At 34.6% G+C, this 14061-nt stretch overlaps 2 protein-coding genes across 3 annotated transcripts; both read right to left on the reverse strand.

Moving 5' to 3' along the window:
• Positions 1-1850: 1850 nt before the first annotated feature.
• On the reverse strand, positions 1851-6885 carry LOC136217502 (exportin-2). Its single transcript, XM_066004094.1, has 2 exons — positions 3778-6885; positions 1851-2286 (listed from the first exon to the last, which is right to left on the reverse strand). The coding sequence occupies exon 1, from the start codon at positions 6685-6687 to the stop codon at positions 3778-3780; it is 2910 nt and encodes a 969-aa protein (XP_065860166.1). The 5' UTR covers positions 6688-6885; the 3' UTR covers positions 1851-2286.
• Positions 6886-7540: 655 nt separating this feature from the next.
• On the reverse strand, positions 7541-13780 carry LOC136220320 (zinc finger BED domain-containing protein RICESLEEPER 2-like). Of its 2 annotated transcripts, XR_010684477.1 has the most exons (3): positions 13595-13780; positions 8645-12911; positions 7541-8167 (listed from the first exon to the last, which is right to left on the reverse strand). XR_010684477.1 is itself a non-coding variant. In XM_066008130.1 (2 exons), exon 2 carries the CDS (start codon positions 12901-12903, stop codon positions 10897-10899), a length of 2007 nt encoding a protein of 668 aa, XP_065864202.1. In that variant the 5' UTR covers positions 12904-12911; positions 13595-13780; the 3' UTR covers positions 7541-10896. The 2 variants fall into 2 exon arrangements, 1 of the variants encoding a protein (XP_065864202.1); XM_066008130.1 differs by having other exon boundaries at positions 7541-12911.
• Positions 13781-14061: the final 281 nt, after the last annotated feature.

The following is a 14061-nucleotide window of genomic DNA, read 5'->3' on the forward strand; positions in this document are numbered from 1 at the left end:
AACTAAATGATTGCCCTTTTTCAGACTTATTGGAGAATCCATATTAGTGGTAAGGGGGGGATACCTATTCACATTTTCCCTTAATTCCATGGTAGGGTCCTAATTGCTCAATTTTAACATTATAAAGGACTCTTCTTTGCATAAAGCAATATGCTTTAAACGTCTATGGAATTAATTTAAGTCCACAAACTATATTTATAATCAAATTGGTATAGTGGAAGTCAGGCAGAGTAGCAACTTTGGGTGGATATTAACGTATTTATTATGTACTTAATATTATAATTGGTAGCCTGCATATTAAGTATTCGCCTACTTTTGTCCCTAATTAATTGGCAGATTTGGAAAATCTCTCCCTCTGCCTTGTAATTTTGTCACTTGTATATAAAATCTTATTTGCGTGGTTTTGTTTGATTGATTATCATTAAGTCAACATATCATGTTATCAAAAATTAACACTCCCGGGTACTTATGTAAACCCTTTTTCTGTGAATAAAAATACTACATTTTTTTTTTGAAAGTTTTAGGTAAAGTATAATGAACAAGGGAAAATAAGAAATGGTCAAGAAAGTAAGGGAGTAAAAAAAAGGCTAAGGAGATATTAGGGGGACCATTGAAGTCTGTCTCGGATTCCATTTTATTATTTGGGGTTGCAGGCAGGCAGGCAGATGACAACATAGACATGTCTCAAGGACCAAGGATTAAGGAGACGATACCTTACAAGGCCCACTTCCTTCTTACTATACTGTGCATTTATGATACCTTACACGCTGCACCTCTCTCTGCCTTGCCTGCCTTTGTCGTCAATTGGCTACCTAATCTTTTATTCTGCTTCAATTCTTGCTTTCAATTAATCCAATCAAATCAATAATTTGTATTTTGCTGTTCTATCATTTTGTTTTTGATGATATTAAACCCTTATTTGTCAAACTAGTAACTATAAATATCTAATTTAATTTTTTTTTAAAAATATAATATTTCACTTTTGCTCAATTTTTTTTTATAATTTAAAATAAACAAAATGTACAGTTTTTTTATAGATAAATCAAAGTTAAAAGAACAATATTGTTAGAAGTCCAAGTTTAAAATGCAAATGACATAAATAACACTATTAAATGAGTTTTATATTCAAAACTATCTTTTTCTAGTTATTATAAACTTAATGTGATGTTACCAAAGAAAATTAAAAAATTTAACGTGTTGAAATAAAAATCAACAGCTCCATCCACACACAAAAAAAAAAGCTTGACTCTAGTAGCCCAGGCAAGGTCAGGTTGAGACCGTTTTCCTTTTCTTTTCTTGCTTTTCCATTAGCCTTTCCTTAGCCATGTTAATCCTTTAAGCCCATAAAGAGCCTTTCAGAAGGTCTTTTGCAACTAACTTTTCAATCAAATGAAATCCTAAAACGGATTGACTAGTATGATCTCTCATAGCAGACGGAAGACGCGGATTGCTAATTGTTGTTTCGTCTTCCCTTAAGAGATCAGGGACTTCAAATGCTTTTTGCCTAGACATATCTCATGAACTGTATTTAATTTTCATGGTACTCCAGTGGATGAAGCTTTTATATTGCATTAATTTTAGACACGTGTTGAGTCCCAAGCCCAAGCCCAAGCCCAAGCCCAAGCCCAAGCCCAAGCTTAAGGAGCAGCAACCATAATATAAGGTCATGTGCGATTTGAACCTTTAATTTCTGACCATGACACGTAGTCACAAGTAACCTGCAAATATCCATTGTTTCGAAGCTTGAAAACGAAGGCTTGAGGCCCACTATGCATTGACGGAACAGATTCAAAAGGGCATATGATGTACAAGTAAATTTTAGTCAACCACCATTAAATCTACAAATCTCATATTTGGATGATTTAATTTCACTTTATCAAATGGAACACCACTTGGACATATTATATCTATAAGTCAGCAATATCACGCAGGCAAAAGCAAACCTTTTTGCAGATAAGGACCCTTACACATTAACTGAACCAATTCTCCCCCTGTTCACATGAGCTCAATGAACTGCAACACTTACACTACACTTTAAATGATCACAATAATACAAGTATGTTTACCCAAGAAAAATGCATGCATAACCAGACTCATCGACTCTTCACAACTCACATCCGAGCTACCGCAGTAGTTGTCACACCGTTGCTGCTCCAAGACTCCAGGATGTAGCAAAAGATATGCTCAATTGACTCGGATACATGGACCAATACCAAACATGCCGTCTTCCCACAAGAGCAATGTGAAATTATCCGTCAAAACAAAACTCATTTCCCATACAAGATTCTGAAAAAAAGAAGAATGGGATTAACAGAGAACGAAAAGATGGTAAGATGTCATGTGCAGTTGTGACCATAATTGAATGGACAAGGCATATAAATGTGTTTCATAGAAATCATCAACAGTATAATGGAATATCTGAATTCTAAACATATGCAACACGAATCTTAATCATATACATAAAAGTCAGATATAAGTATAATGGAGGAATGAACACAAGAACTCTCTCTGGGTTTCTTTGGGATTATGCACTAATTGAACACCATGTTTCTCGCTCTTCACAAATGTGGATGGGACTTTAATTCCAAATGTGAATGGAACTAATTACGGCAATTTGGAAACCAACATCCTATTTGCGAACATGAGAAGCGTCACTGACATGACAAGGAGAAGAGGGCGAAAGGGAACCAGTTACAAGTAAAAGTAACCTCTAAAAGGGTGACAAATAACCTAAAACCCTTCTTGTACATCTAACAAATTGTCAAGTTTGAGAACACAAAGCAAACAAAAAAGCTCACAAGCAGAGGACAAATTACAGTTACCATAGGATGGCAACCAAGTAAAAGTGCACTATCATACAGCTCGTGAAGTTTCTCAACTCTGTAAGAAGCAGCAGTAGCAGAATCAGAAACACAAGAAGAAGAATCAAAGTGGAAAAGATATACTCTTTATTCTTGCAACAGCATGCACCAGAATCATGTAACTTGTGAATTATTTTAGAGATATTGACCAAGTGATTCAGCTGAATTAACATGCTATCTTCAATAGAACCATGCAAAATACAATTTAAAAATACTAATTTGCCAGCTATGCCAAAATTCATTGTTTCAGCTGCATACTAGTTACTCACTTTATACTTCAGAATGCCTAGTTACAGCTGTTTTCCCATTTTCAATGTCACCTAACCTCAAAAGTTGACACTGGGATTTCAGAGTACCAAGCAAAAAAAAAATCTAGCCTTGCCATAGATCATAAACATCTAGATTGATTCATAAGATGCACAAGTACTACAATCTACTCTGCAATATCAGAATTATAGAGTAAAGAGTGACCACAAGAAGCATGCAGATGCCAATAGCTCCTCCTCCCTCTCTGATTCAGGATCAGGGGGAAATCGGTATAAACAATCTTTTGTTATTGCAAATTACAACAAAACACACTTGAAATATAAAGGTCCAGGGTGCTTCCACCACACATTCTACATGCACTAAAGAAAAGCTATACCAAGATCATATTGGTTATTCAAATGTAGAAGGTGCTCAGTTAAAATAGGCAATTCAGTTATCCTGTCCCAAGCTTTCATAAATCGAACAGAAAGTGTTAAGTAACCAAAAAGCATCGGTCAGATTGACATGCTCACACTAATTTATGAAGTTCTAAGCCGGTACCACAATAGATGATCTGTTTTACAAAACAGATCTCATATGACATAAAACACTACCACAAAAACAAAAGACATCATAAAAAGTTAAGAAAGTTCCTTATAATGCTACTTACTCAAACAATACGGCAACTGTAAGTGTTGCAAAGCTGTAGCAGTGCTGATTGATTTGCTGGCTCAAGATTTTCACTGATTATCTGCAGAAACCTCCCAGGTGAACGTGCAGAAAGATTAGCCAGTGAAACAACTAGAAATTGTTTTGGGTCCTTAATGTCCCTAAGAGGGTCCTCTTCCTTTTTCCCAGCATTGTAAAGATTCACAAAGGTTGCAGTATAACCCACATTTTCTGTAATATCTGGCATTTCTTGTTCCTCTTCGACTCTATCTTCCTCTGGTCGCGAGAGAAGGGTAACAATGCTATCCAGTGTTTTCCCCCAATGCCTAGCAGCTGCAGCATCCAAAAGAGCAGGAGATTCACAGATAAGTCTAGTAGAGGCAACTGCGGCTAATTTAACCTCAATCACTCCAGTAATAAGCTTAAGGTTGGGAATCCAAAGTTGCTCCAAAATCATCAAAAAAATATTAGGTTGAACATTATTCATTGTATCTACAAGGTTTCCAGGGCCATGCTTGACCAAAAAGAGTGACATAAAAATCAACATAGACTTGATAAACTTCACTGTTCGCTTATTTTGCAGGCGTGTAAATAGAGCACTCCATATATGAACCATGTAGGTTGCAACAACACCATATTCAAGATTTTCAATCACAGTGTTTAGCACATAGAAGCCTTGCTCATCAGTGCTTGGGGAGGCTACTAGCTTGTTGAATATACCAAGCACCTGCCCGAGCCTCCCCTCTTGGTTGAGCTCGTGAGGTATTTTTTGAAGGAAAGCTTGAAGCAACCGCACAAGGGCTGGGACATTTGAATTTCTTTTCCATGTCTCAGGAATCAGGAGAAGTGTAAAAATTTGTATGTAATTGGATGAGATTGGTGGTCTCCTCAACTCAACAAGCTGTGCCAAGAGCTGGAATGCATATGGCAAAAATTCAGTCACTTCATTTACCAAAATCATCTCAAGGCTGGGAAATAAGCTTGTTTCAAATGCCGGTACAAGAGAGATGTCCCTTTCACATGCACGCCTTACAAGAATAGCTACCGATTCAAAGAGATAGTGGTTAAAAATTGGATTCTTAGGATTCTTGCAAACTTCATTGAGAATTGAGGTCAATCCAGCAATGCAAGGTGCAGCAATCTCAGGTGATATTTCTGCCACTCCAAGGACCCGCATAATACATTTCATAATGTATTGATTCTCCTCAGATTCCGGAAACTTCAATGCATTAAACAAATTATTCATCAGAACTTGAACAAAAGGAGCTACATCTGCTGAAGTATACCGTGGTCGTCCCCCTTCATCCTTGACCAGCAACATTTTCTCTATACAACTTGCAGCATAAGAATGAACTACATTTGACTCTGCGCCAAGAAACCGAACTAAATCTGGCAGCAACTGAACTGCAAGCGGTTTTGGTATCAGGGTCCTAAATACCGTAAGGAACTTGAGAGCACCAGCTTTAAGCAATGGAAACCCATTAACATCCTGACTCTGCAACTCAGGTAATATCACTTGTGTGAAAAAGTTCTGAACATCAACAAGATCAGTGGAAACAGAAGCACCCCCTGCCTTTTTAGTTGCAAGAGAAACAACCAGATAAATTGCACAATCCTTGTCCTTCCAATTTGATACAGGATTTGCAGCATATGAGCTCAACAAGTTTTGTACCTGAACAGCAACTAATTCTGTTACTTGCATCCTATAATTTGTAGCTATCCCTTTAAGCAATTCACATGCAATTCTCCTCCTCGTATCAAGATCACTCCCCTCCATATCCCTCCTAATAAACTCAATGTAATTCATTTCAAAGAGCTCTTCATCATCATCTCTCAACCGCACGTTAGGGATCACAATACTTTGACAAATCTGTGGGATAACCCCAGCATTTGCAAACAGAGTATGTTGCACACTAGTACTAACCGTAGTCAAAAACTTAATTGCAGTAACAGCTAACCTGTCACGGCTAGAAGACTGAGATACATTCCCCAACAAAGTCCAAATAGCCAAGGCAAAACCTTCCACATAACCCTTGAACTCCTCCTCATTCTTCTCCATGTAAAGACTAATATTCTCACACACAGCAGCCCTGAGATTATCAATAACCGTTAGACCATCTGAGCTGCTCTCTAGGGAAGGATAGCTAGTGGTAAGATATTTCTTAAACTCAACCATCCATTTGTCCATATTATCCTCAAAAAACTCAGGCAACTCTTGAAAATTCAGCGAGTAAAAAATCCTACAACATAACCTCTGAGACTCGAATATTGGCTTCAGGGTAGCAGGGGAGCCACCACCTGAACTAACCGCGGAGTCTATTAAAGCTGCAGTCTTAAGGAAAACGTCTAATAACGGAGCACAAAAGTTATCTAGACAATACTTCAAATCGAGTAAGAGATCATTGGTTTTGTACTGATAACGAAATTTTTTGAAGATAGAATTAGCCGTACCAAGAATGCCGTTAACGGAAGTGTAATCATTATTGCACAAAGCAGTATTAAGGTTGGCAACGAGCTCCGGCAGCAAAGTGGGCCATGACTTGGGGAAATCATGTTTGCCAATGAGAGAAAGCGATTCAGTCAGTTGTGACTGTATGCGAGGAGTAGACGATAGCATGAGAGTAACGATTAAGCCTTTGATCTGATGTTTTTCCTCATCAACGATGGGAGTGAAGGAAGATTCCGGCGATGGAGCCCAACGCGAACGGAGATGATTCTTGAAGTTAACAGCAGCAGCATGACGAATCTGCTCATCAACAGAAGGTTCCGCCACCAAGCGGAGAACAGTGAGAGCGTAATTAGCTCGGTCAGCGAATTCAGTGAGTTTATCTTCGGCAGCACGACGTGGTTCCGGAGCAGGAGAGAGAGAGTGAAGGAAGCATTGAGAGAGAGAATCTGGAGTCAGGTCCATCTACTGGAGCGTCCGAGTCTGTTCTAGGGTTTGGAAATGCGGTTCTAGGTTTTGAGAGATGGGAGGGAAATCTGAGATTGAACTTTACGAAAATAAATGAGAAATTGACAACCAAAATGAAAAATGGAAATGAGACTGAGGAACGAAAACGAACCAATTGAGAATTTGAAGAGTTTCAATTTTAGGGCTGCCTGCCTGTGTGTCTCTTCTTGCATACGCTAGTTTAGACTCCAATTTCATGGGCCTAATACCAATCCATACTTATCTTATTAGGCTTTTATATATTGGGCCTTCCTTACTTTTTGGGCTTTTTACATAAACATCACTAATGATAATATTTTGATTTTAATTAAATCGATAATTTTTATTTGTATTATATCAGATATGTTCATTTTTATTTTAGAAATGTCATAAAGTAAAAGGTAACTACAATCTTTTAAAATTCTTTAAAATAATTAGTTATTAATAGCTTCCCTAATGACAAAATTTCAAAATAAGATTTGACATAAATATATATTTTTCATGTGGTTTTCTCTGTAATTTCCTCTACTTTTTTCTATGAAATAATATCTCAAACTTTAATAAGCTTTTCTATGGGAGGAAATTGAGCTCTTTGCATAAAAATCATAAATTAATTATAAATTACGATTAAATCATATTACTAATATATTACTATTTTCTATATATCACATTTAAAGTATATTTAATTCATAAATCATAAATCATAAAAACTATATCTTGAATCTTAAAATATATAAAAAATAATAATTTACTTAGTCTGACATAATTATAGATAAATTTTTTTAAGCTGAATTTCTCTATAAATTTCCTAAGGAAATTACGATAAATAAAAAGGAGGAAATTTTTTAAAATCTAAAATCGAGAATTAAGGAAATTAAAAGAACAAAAAAAAAGAGTTTAATTAAAAATCCTAAGTCTCTCTTGTGTAAGAGTGTGACTGTCTCCCTTTCGTGGAAGTGTAGTGTTTTAGTTTGTTATTATATTGTTTGTGTTGTCCACTGCTTTCACCTAATGGAGAATGAAATGACTAGCCTCTCAATCTCTAAAAATGAGAACAACTTATTGGATTTGAGATATGGTGTGTCGAGTCTTAAAGCAAGAAAAATGGGTTATCGTTAATTGATAAGCTTTTGACAAACAAGCTTTTTTCCTCTTCTAGCATCCACTTTTGTTAGCTTTTTTTCTTTCTTCATTTTTATTGGTTTATTGGTACAATCTTTCTCTTCCTTTTTCCTCTTCACTTTCTTCATCATCTTCCTCTTCTTCTTCATTTTCTTCAGCATCTTCCTTTTCCTCTTCAATTTCTTCAACATCTTTAGGTTGTTGCTCTTCAATTTGTTTAGGATCTTTATATTGTTCCTCCTCATATTTTGTATTGATCTCATTCAGCAATGACTGATCAACAATTGGACTTGCAACAAATTCTGAATCCTTCATGGTGTTGCTCATATTCTGGATTCTATCCATTTCAATGTCATGCATAAAACTTTTTAGAATACTGGTTGTAACATATAGAACACATGTAACATTATTTAGAACATTCTACTTAACTTCTTAGAACACATGCTAGAAAATATAGAACATATACTTCAGCATAGTTCTATTATGCATATGTTCTAAAACGAATGTCTTATATTCTATAACTAATGTCCTATATTCTAAAACTAATGTTTTATGTTCTTAAAGCATATTTCTAAAAAAAAAAAACTAGAGTTCATGAATAAAACTTTTTAAAACACAGATGGTAACATATAAAACATATGAAACATTATTTGGAATATTCTACTTAACTTTTTAGAACACAGACTATAAAATATGGTATTTTATATTAGGCACCCAGTGTTCCACCTCAAAAGAAGACCTTCCATTTAAAATTAGACATGTGTATCCTACTCATCAATTAAAAACCTTTTTTAATCATTTCAATAAAAAAAACCTGTTGTTTGCGCAGTCGAAGTTCTCCAGATGTCGTGCCTTTTGAGTTGTCGTTCTTCACCAACAGATCATCATCATCGTTGTTCATCAATTTCGATTGTTGCTTCACACCTTTCCATCACGTATAACCTAAATTCTGATGACTGAAACTGTAACTCTGGTTAAAAAACATTGATTCAGGTAACTAGAAAATTACTCCATCTTTCTCATAATACGAAAATCTTGGTGATCTAGCTAGTGCAATAGTCTTTTAAACTCGTCTCCTACATTTATATAACATTTTCAAAAGATAGAAAGGCTAGATATGGAGAGCATTAGATGAAGGTAACATTTAACAAGATTTTGATAGGTAATTTCTTTAGTTGATCAACTTAATTGATTTTTATGTCTAATTTCAATTAAATCATGGAATTAATTTAAGCGGTAGTGATGATCTGCTAATGAAGAACATCAACTCAGGAAAGTGCAAGTGAAGAACTTTGACCCTGAATAAAAGGCTAATAAAAAATGTTTTTTAATTGATGAGTGGGATACGCATGTCTAATTTTAAATGGAATGTCTTCTTTTGAGGTAGAACACTGGGTGCCTAATATAAAATCCCTTAAAATATAAAACATATACTCCAACATAGTTCTATTATGCATATGTTCTAAAATGAATGTCTTATATTCTACAACTAATGTCCTATGTTCTAAAACTAATTTCTAATATTCTAAAACTAATGTTTTATGTTCTTAAAACATATTTCTAAAAAGTCACTAGAGTACATGCATAAATTTTTTTAAAACACATGCTATAAAATTTAGAGCATATGTATTTAGAACATCTTACTTAACTTTTTAGAACACATGCTATAAAATATATACCATATACTCCAATATAATTTTGTTTGGCATATGTTCTAAAACTAATGTCTTATGTTCTTAAAGCATATTTCTAAAAAATCCTACAGTTCATCAACATGTATAAAAATGGAGGACTCTTAAGACTAAAAAAATTACATACACATGTTGACCATAAAATAGAAAAAGTGAAATAGAAAACCACAATCATTAATTGAAGTGAACTTAGACAAGTCTAGACACAACGGAACTATAAATTTTTATCTATTTCTCTTTTCCAAGATTCGTTAATCGTTATTTCATATAAAGAGTGATTAAACAAAAGTACATTTGGTTGATGAACTATCTACCGTTTCAAACGAAGTGCCCACGTGGATGTCACGCCAATCACAAACACAATCAAAAACCAAAACCAAAAGTTAGTAATCAACTAAATAGCAATCAAGTATAGATTGCCTCTAACGGTATCCACACGAATTAAGAAATGAATGGAACGGAGTGAATAATTTAGTCGAATGAGAGACGAGAGGAAATCATATTCCTATTATATGCTTAGCCGAAATTCACATGGTAGGGGGGTCTATTTATAGTGTTCAATTAATTGAATCCCAATTCAATTAGGTTTAGTAAATTAGAATCCTAAACAACTTAGATATTCTATTTAGATAATAATTGTATTCATCAAACATTATCTTATATCTAATATAATATATATTTAATAAATATTATCCTAATCTCATTAGGATAATTAATTAGGTTAGGATAATAATATAGATATATAATCACAGTATACTATCTAATTAACATTATCCCTTTAATTGATTTAACTATAAATATAACCTAATTATATTTATCTAAATAAATCAATCAAATAATCCTAATTAATACACTATGAATTTCGGTCCCCCTTATGTCTCCCTTTTAAATTATCATTCCATCCTCCGGTCTTAATTCTATATGTGACATATTAGGTTCTTACCGCAGCTAGCCGTATATGTTTATTTAAATTAATTTAACCAAACTAATTTAATCCTAAACATATAACGGAATGAGTGCGCAGACTGTTTTATCAGAATCGTCACATTCCCCTAGAGCGATAAGAAGTCAGGTTGATTCTAACGTTTATCTTTCAGTATTAGGTCTAGTATAATTCGATTCTTCATCAGCTATATTCTTAGATGAATCCGTAACTATGGAATATGTCAAGTTACATATAATGAGACGTCTATTTTACTTGTTCAGGTAGAATTAACTCTGAATAGATAGGTTAAGTGAAATCTTCATTTCTACTCTTAACCTTATCACCTTGCAAGGATTTCCAATTAATTCTTCCACAAGAGGCCCATGGATATATCTCTTATCTATCAGGAGTGACGAATGCTCAATTTAACATTAACTACCTGTAATTACTTTATGTGATACCCAACCCTGCTCTAACCCAATCACTACTACACATCAACATTTCCACTGTGTCGGTGCCCAAAGATGCACGATGATTTGAAATAACTCTACCTCCGGCACTAAAAGCTGATTCAGATGCTACAGTTGTGATTGGAATTGATAAAATATTACAAGCCATTATTGACAAAATAGGAAACTTCAAACTTTGATCTCTCCACCAACTCAAAGCATCAAATGGAGGGTCTATCTCATCATTGTGCACATGGTTTCTTTCCTCTAAATAGACAGCTAACTCGGACTTTTCAGTTGGAAGAGTTTCAACATCTCTCATATGACTATCAAATTGTGCCCTACCTCTAGATCTACCTTTCCCAAGTCTTAAAGTGGAAGATTGTGATTGACTTTCATTTTGGGATTGGTTCTCCATAATTTTTGCTTTATAAGATGAAATGTATTCTTCAAAAAGACTATGCAAGTTCTCAATCACCTCATTCATGTGCTTCATTGCATCAACGCTAGAGTATACCTTACCAAAAGCAAATTCAATGAATCTAATTTTGTTTCTAGGGTCCATAATGGCTGCAAGTGAGATTAACAAATTACACTTACCCCAATACTTATCAAACTTAATTTTCATCCTCAAAGCCATTCCTACCATACAACTATTTTCACTCAAAGTAGCATCATCCAATACCTTTTTTATATGGTATAGTTCAGGAAGAAATAAATTAGAAGTAGGGTAATCAGTTCCTGAGATTACATTAGTTACCACTTCAAACTCCTCCAGAAAATCACACACATATCTAGCCTTTTCCCAATCATTTTCAGAAGGCAAAGTATGATAAGCTACATCTCTTTGAGCATAACGAGAAAACACATCCTTATAACCTAATGCAACAACTAACATGGCATATGTAGCACTCCACCTTGTACTAACATCAAGAATAAGCTTCCTCTTAGGCTTTTTCAATTGACTAACAGTCTCACCAAAAAGTTGAAGACGAGAAACAGCACTACCAATATATTTCACACTTGCACGCACATTCTTAATTGTTTCTCCAATTTCTGACATACCATCTTGCATAAGAATATTCAATATATGTGCACAACACCTCACATGAAAAAACTTTCCATCAAAAGGAAGACTATCAACAAATTTCAAAGTCTGTTTCAAATAATTCACACAAGCATCATTATTGCTAGCATTATCCACTGTAATTGTCCATATCTTTTTTTCAATGCCCCAAGCAACCAAACATTTATACAGAACATCAGAAAGCACAATACCCGTATGTGGTGAAGGAACATCAATAAAATTCAAAATACGTTTCTGCAATCTCAAAGTATAATCCACAAAATGACAATTGACAACCATATATCCAATATTCTGACCAGATGTCCATAAATCTGTAGTTATACTCACTCTATTGGCACTACTCAAAAGATCCCTAATTTTCTTTTTGTGTAACTCATAAGTACTAAAACAATCATCTCTCAAAGTATTTCTGCTAATTTTTTCCCAATTAGGAGTATTTGTTTTCATAAAGTAATGAAACAACTCATATTCAGCAAAATTAAAAGGAATCTCATGCCCAACAATCATGTGAGAGAAAGCTTCTCTAACCTTAGAGAAATCATAGACCAAATTCTCCACCGTATTAACACTCTCTGATATGCCAGCAGTGGTTGTCACACATAATTGCTTCTGCCCTTTCAATTTGATTTGTCTTAATGTACAACCCTTCAAATGCCGAATGAAATTAGTAGTGGCACCGGACTTCATTTTGGCCAGCCGTGTTTTGCAATGAATACACTCGTATCGTGTAGTCCCATTAGGAGACTTGACTTCTTTAAACTCCTCCCAGACGGGCGATGTTTTTTTCCTTTTCTTTTTATCAAAAGGATTTACTTCTTGCTCAATCTCAGCTGGGGATCCAATCGGGGTTTCTAAATCCGGATTTTCTTCATCGATGTTTTCTTCTAAAGGAGTGGAAGAAAGTTGCTCCGAATTAGCCATATAATGCCCTACAAAGAAAGGAAATAACCACAAATTAATTAACCAAATAGGTACAAATTTCCCTTTAAAAAAAGAAGGCAGAAATCAAGTATTCTGTTTTTATCCGATCGTGCATATCTATTATTTAGTACAACAGTTCATAGTTACATAGTTACAACTACCAAAGCTGCATAATTGATCAAATTCTCTTCAAAAGATCATATTTCAGATTTATTTCTCTGCAAATTTACTAATGAAGAGTTTAAGTAGAAAACATTAATGAATGTAAAACCAGGGAGAAGTAATATGAACATAAATCTCATTTACTAATGAAGAGTTTAAATAGAAAACATTAATGAACATAAATCTCACTTCAAAAGGCAAAACGGCCTCTGTTAACAACACAACTCAAGCTCATAAAATAAGAAAATTAGATATAGCAAAATATTGAAGAACAACACAACTCAAACCCTTTTATACCTGATGCAACAAAATCAGATGTGCTCAATAAAACAATAGTTATTTGCAAATCAATTATTTTGGGATTTTTTTCATTGAAATAGTTAAAGAAAAACAGAGGCAGTATCAGGAACCTATTTACCCAGACAAAAAGACCACAAACAAAAGCAAAAATCAAGCAAACCACAAAACAAAAGCAGAAATCAAAAGCAAACCATAAATAAAAGCAAACAAGTTACCAGAAATTACTAACCGAAAATGGAGGAAGGACAGAGGAGATGATGAAATTAGAGGGAGCTCGACGACATCATGAAAGAGATGAGGCAGGGGCGGCGACGGCGTGGAGAGGGAGGCGGAGGCGGAGGCGACGACGGCGTGGAGAGGGAGGCGGCATGGTTAGGTCGTATATGATATGAGGATGAGAAAGTTGAAATCGTAAACCCTGTTAATGATATCTAAAATTAAACCATTTGTACTAAATTAGGTCCCTGATAATTTTTTATGATGGGCTACTCTTTTATTTTAATTGTTTTGGGCCTAACATCACCATTTGTACTAAATTTAAATTATCATTTTTATTGTGTGTAAATCATATTTTATATAAATATAATTTGCATTATTTACGAGCTTTTATCGAGCTTTTTCACGAGCTTGTTCATGAACTTGTTCACGAACCTCTAATCGAGTTTGCTCACGAGCTTTCGAGCTGAGCTTTGGTCT

This window comes from Euphorbia lathyris, chromosome 2 (genome assembly GCF_963576675.1).
Source record: "Euphorbia lathyris chromosome 2, ddEupLath1.1, whole genome shotgun sequence".
Classification (NCBI taxonomy): Eukaryota; Viridiplantae; Streptophyta; class Magnoliopsida; order Malpighiales; family Euphorbiaceae; genus Euphorbia; species Euphorbia lathyris.

Bases quoted from the DNA above. Each gene is read 5' to 3' on its own strand.
- LOC136217502 (XM_066004094.1), bottom strand. From the start codon at position 6,687: ATGGACCTGACTCCAGATTCTCTCTCTCAATGCTTCCTTCACTCTCTC.
- LOC136220320 (XM_066008130.1), bottom strand. From the start codon at position 12,903: ATGGCTAATTCGGAGCAACTTTCTTCCACTCCTTTAGAAGAAAACATC.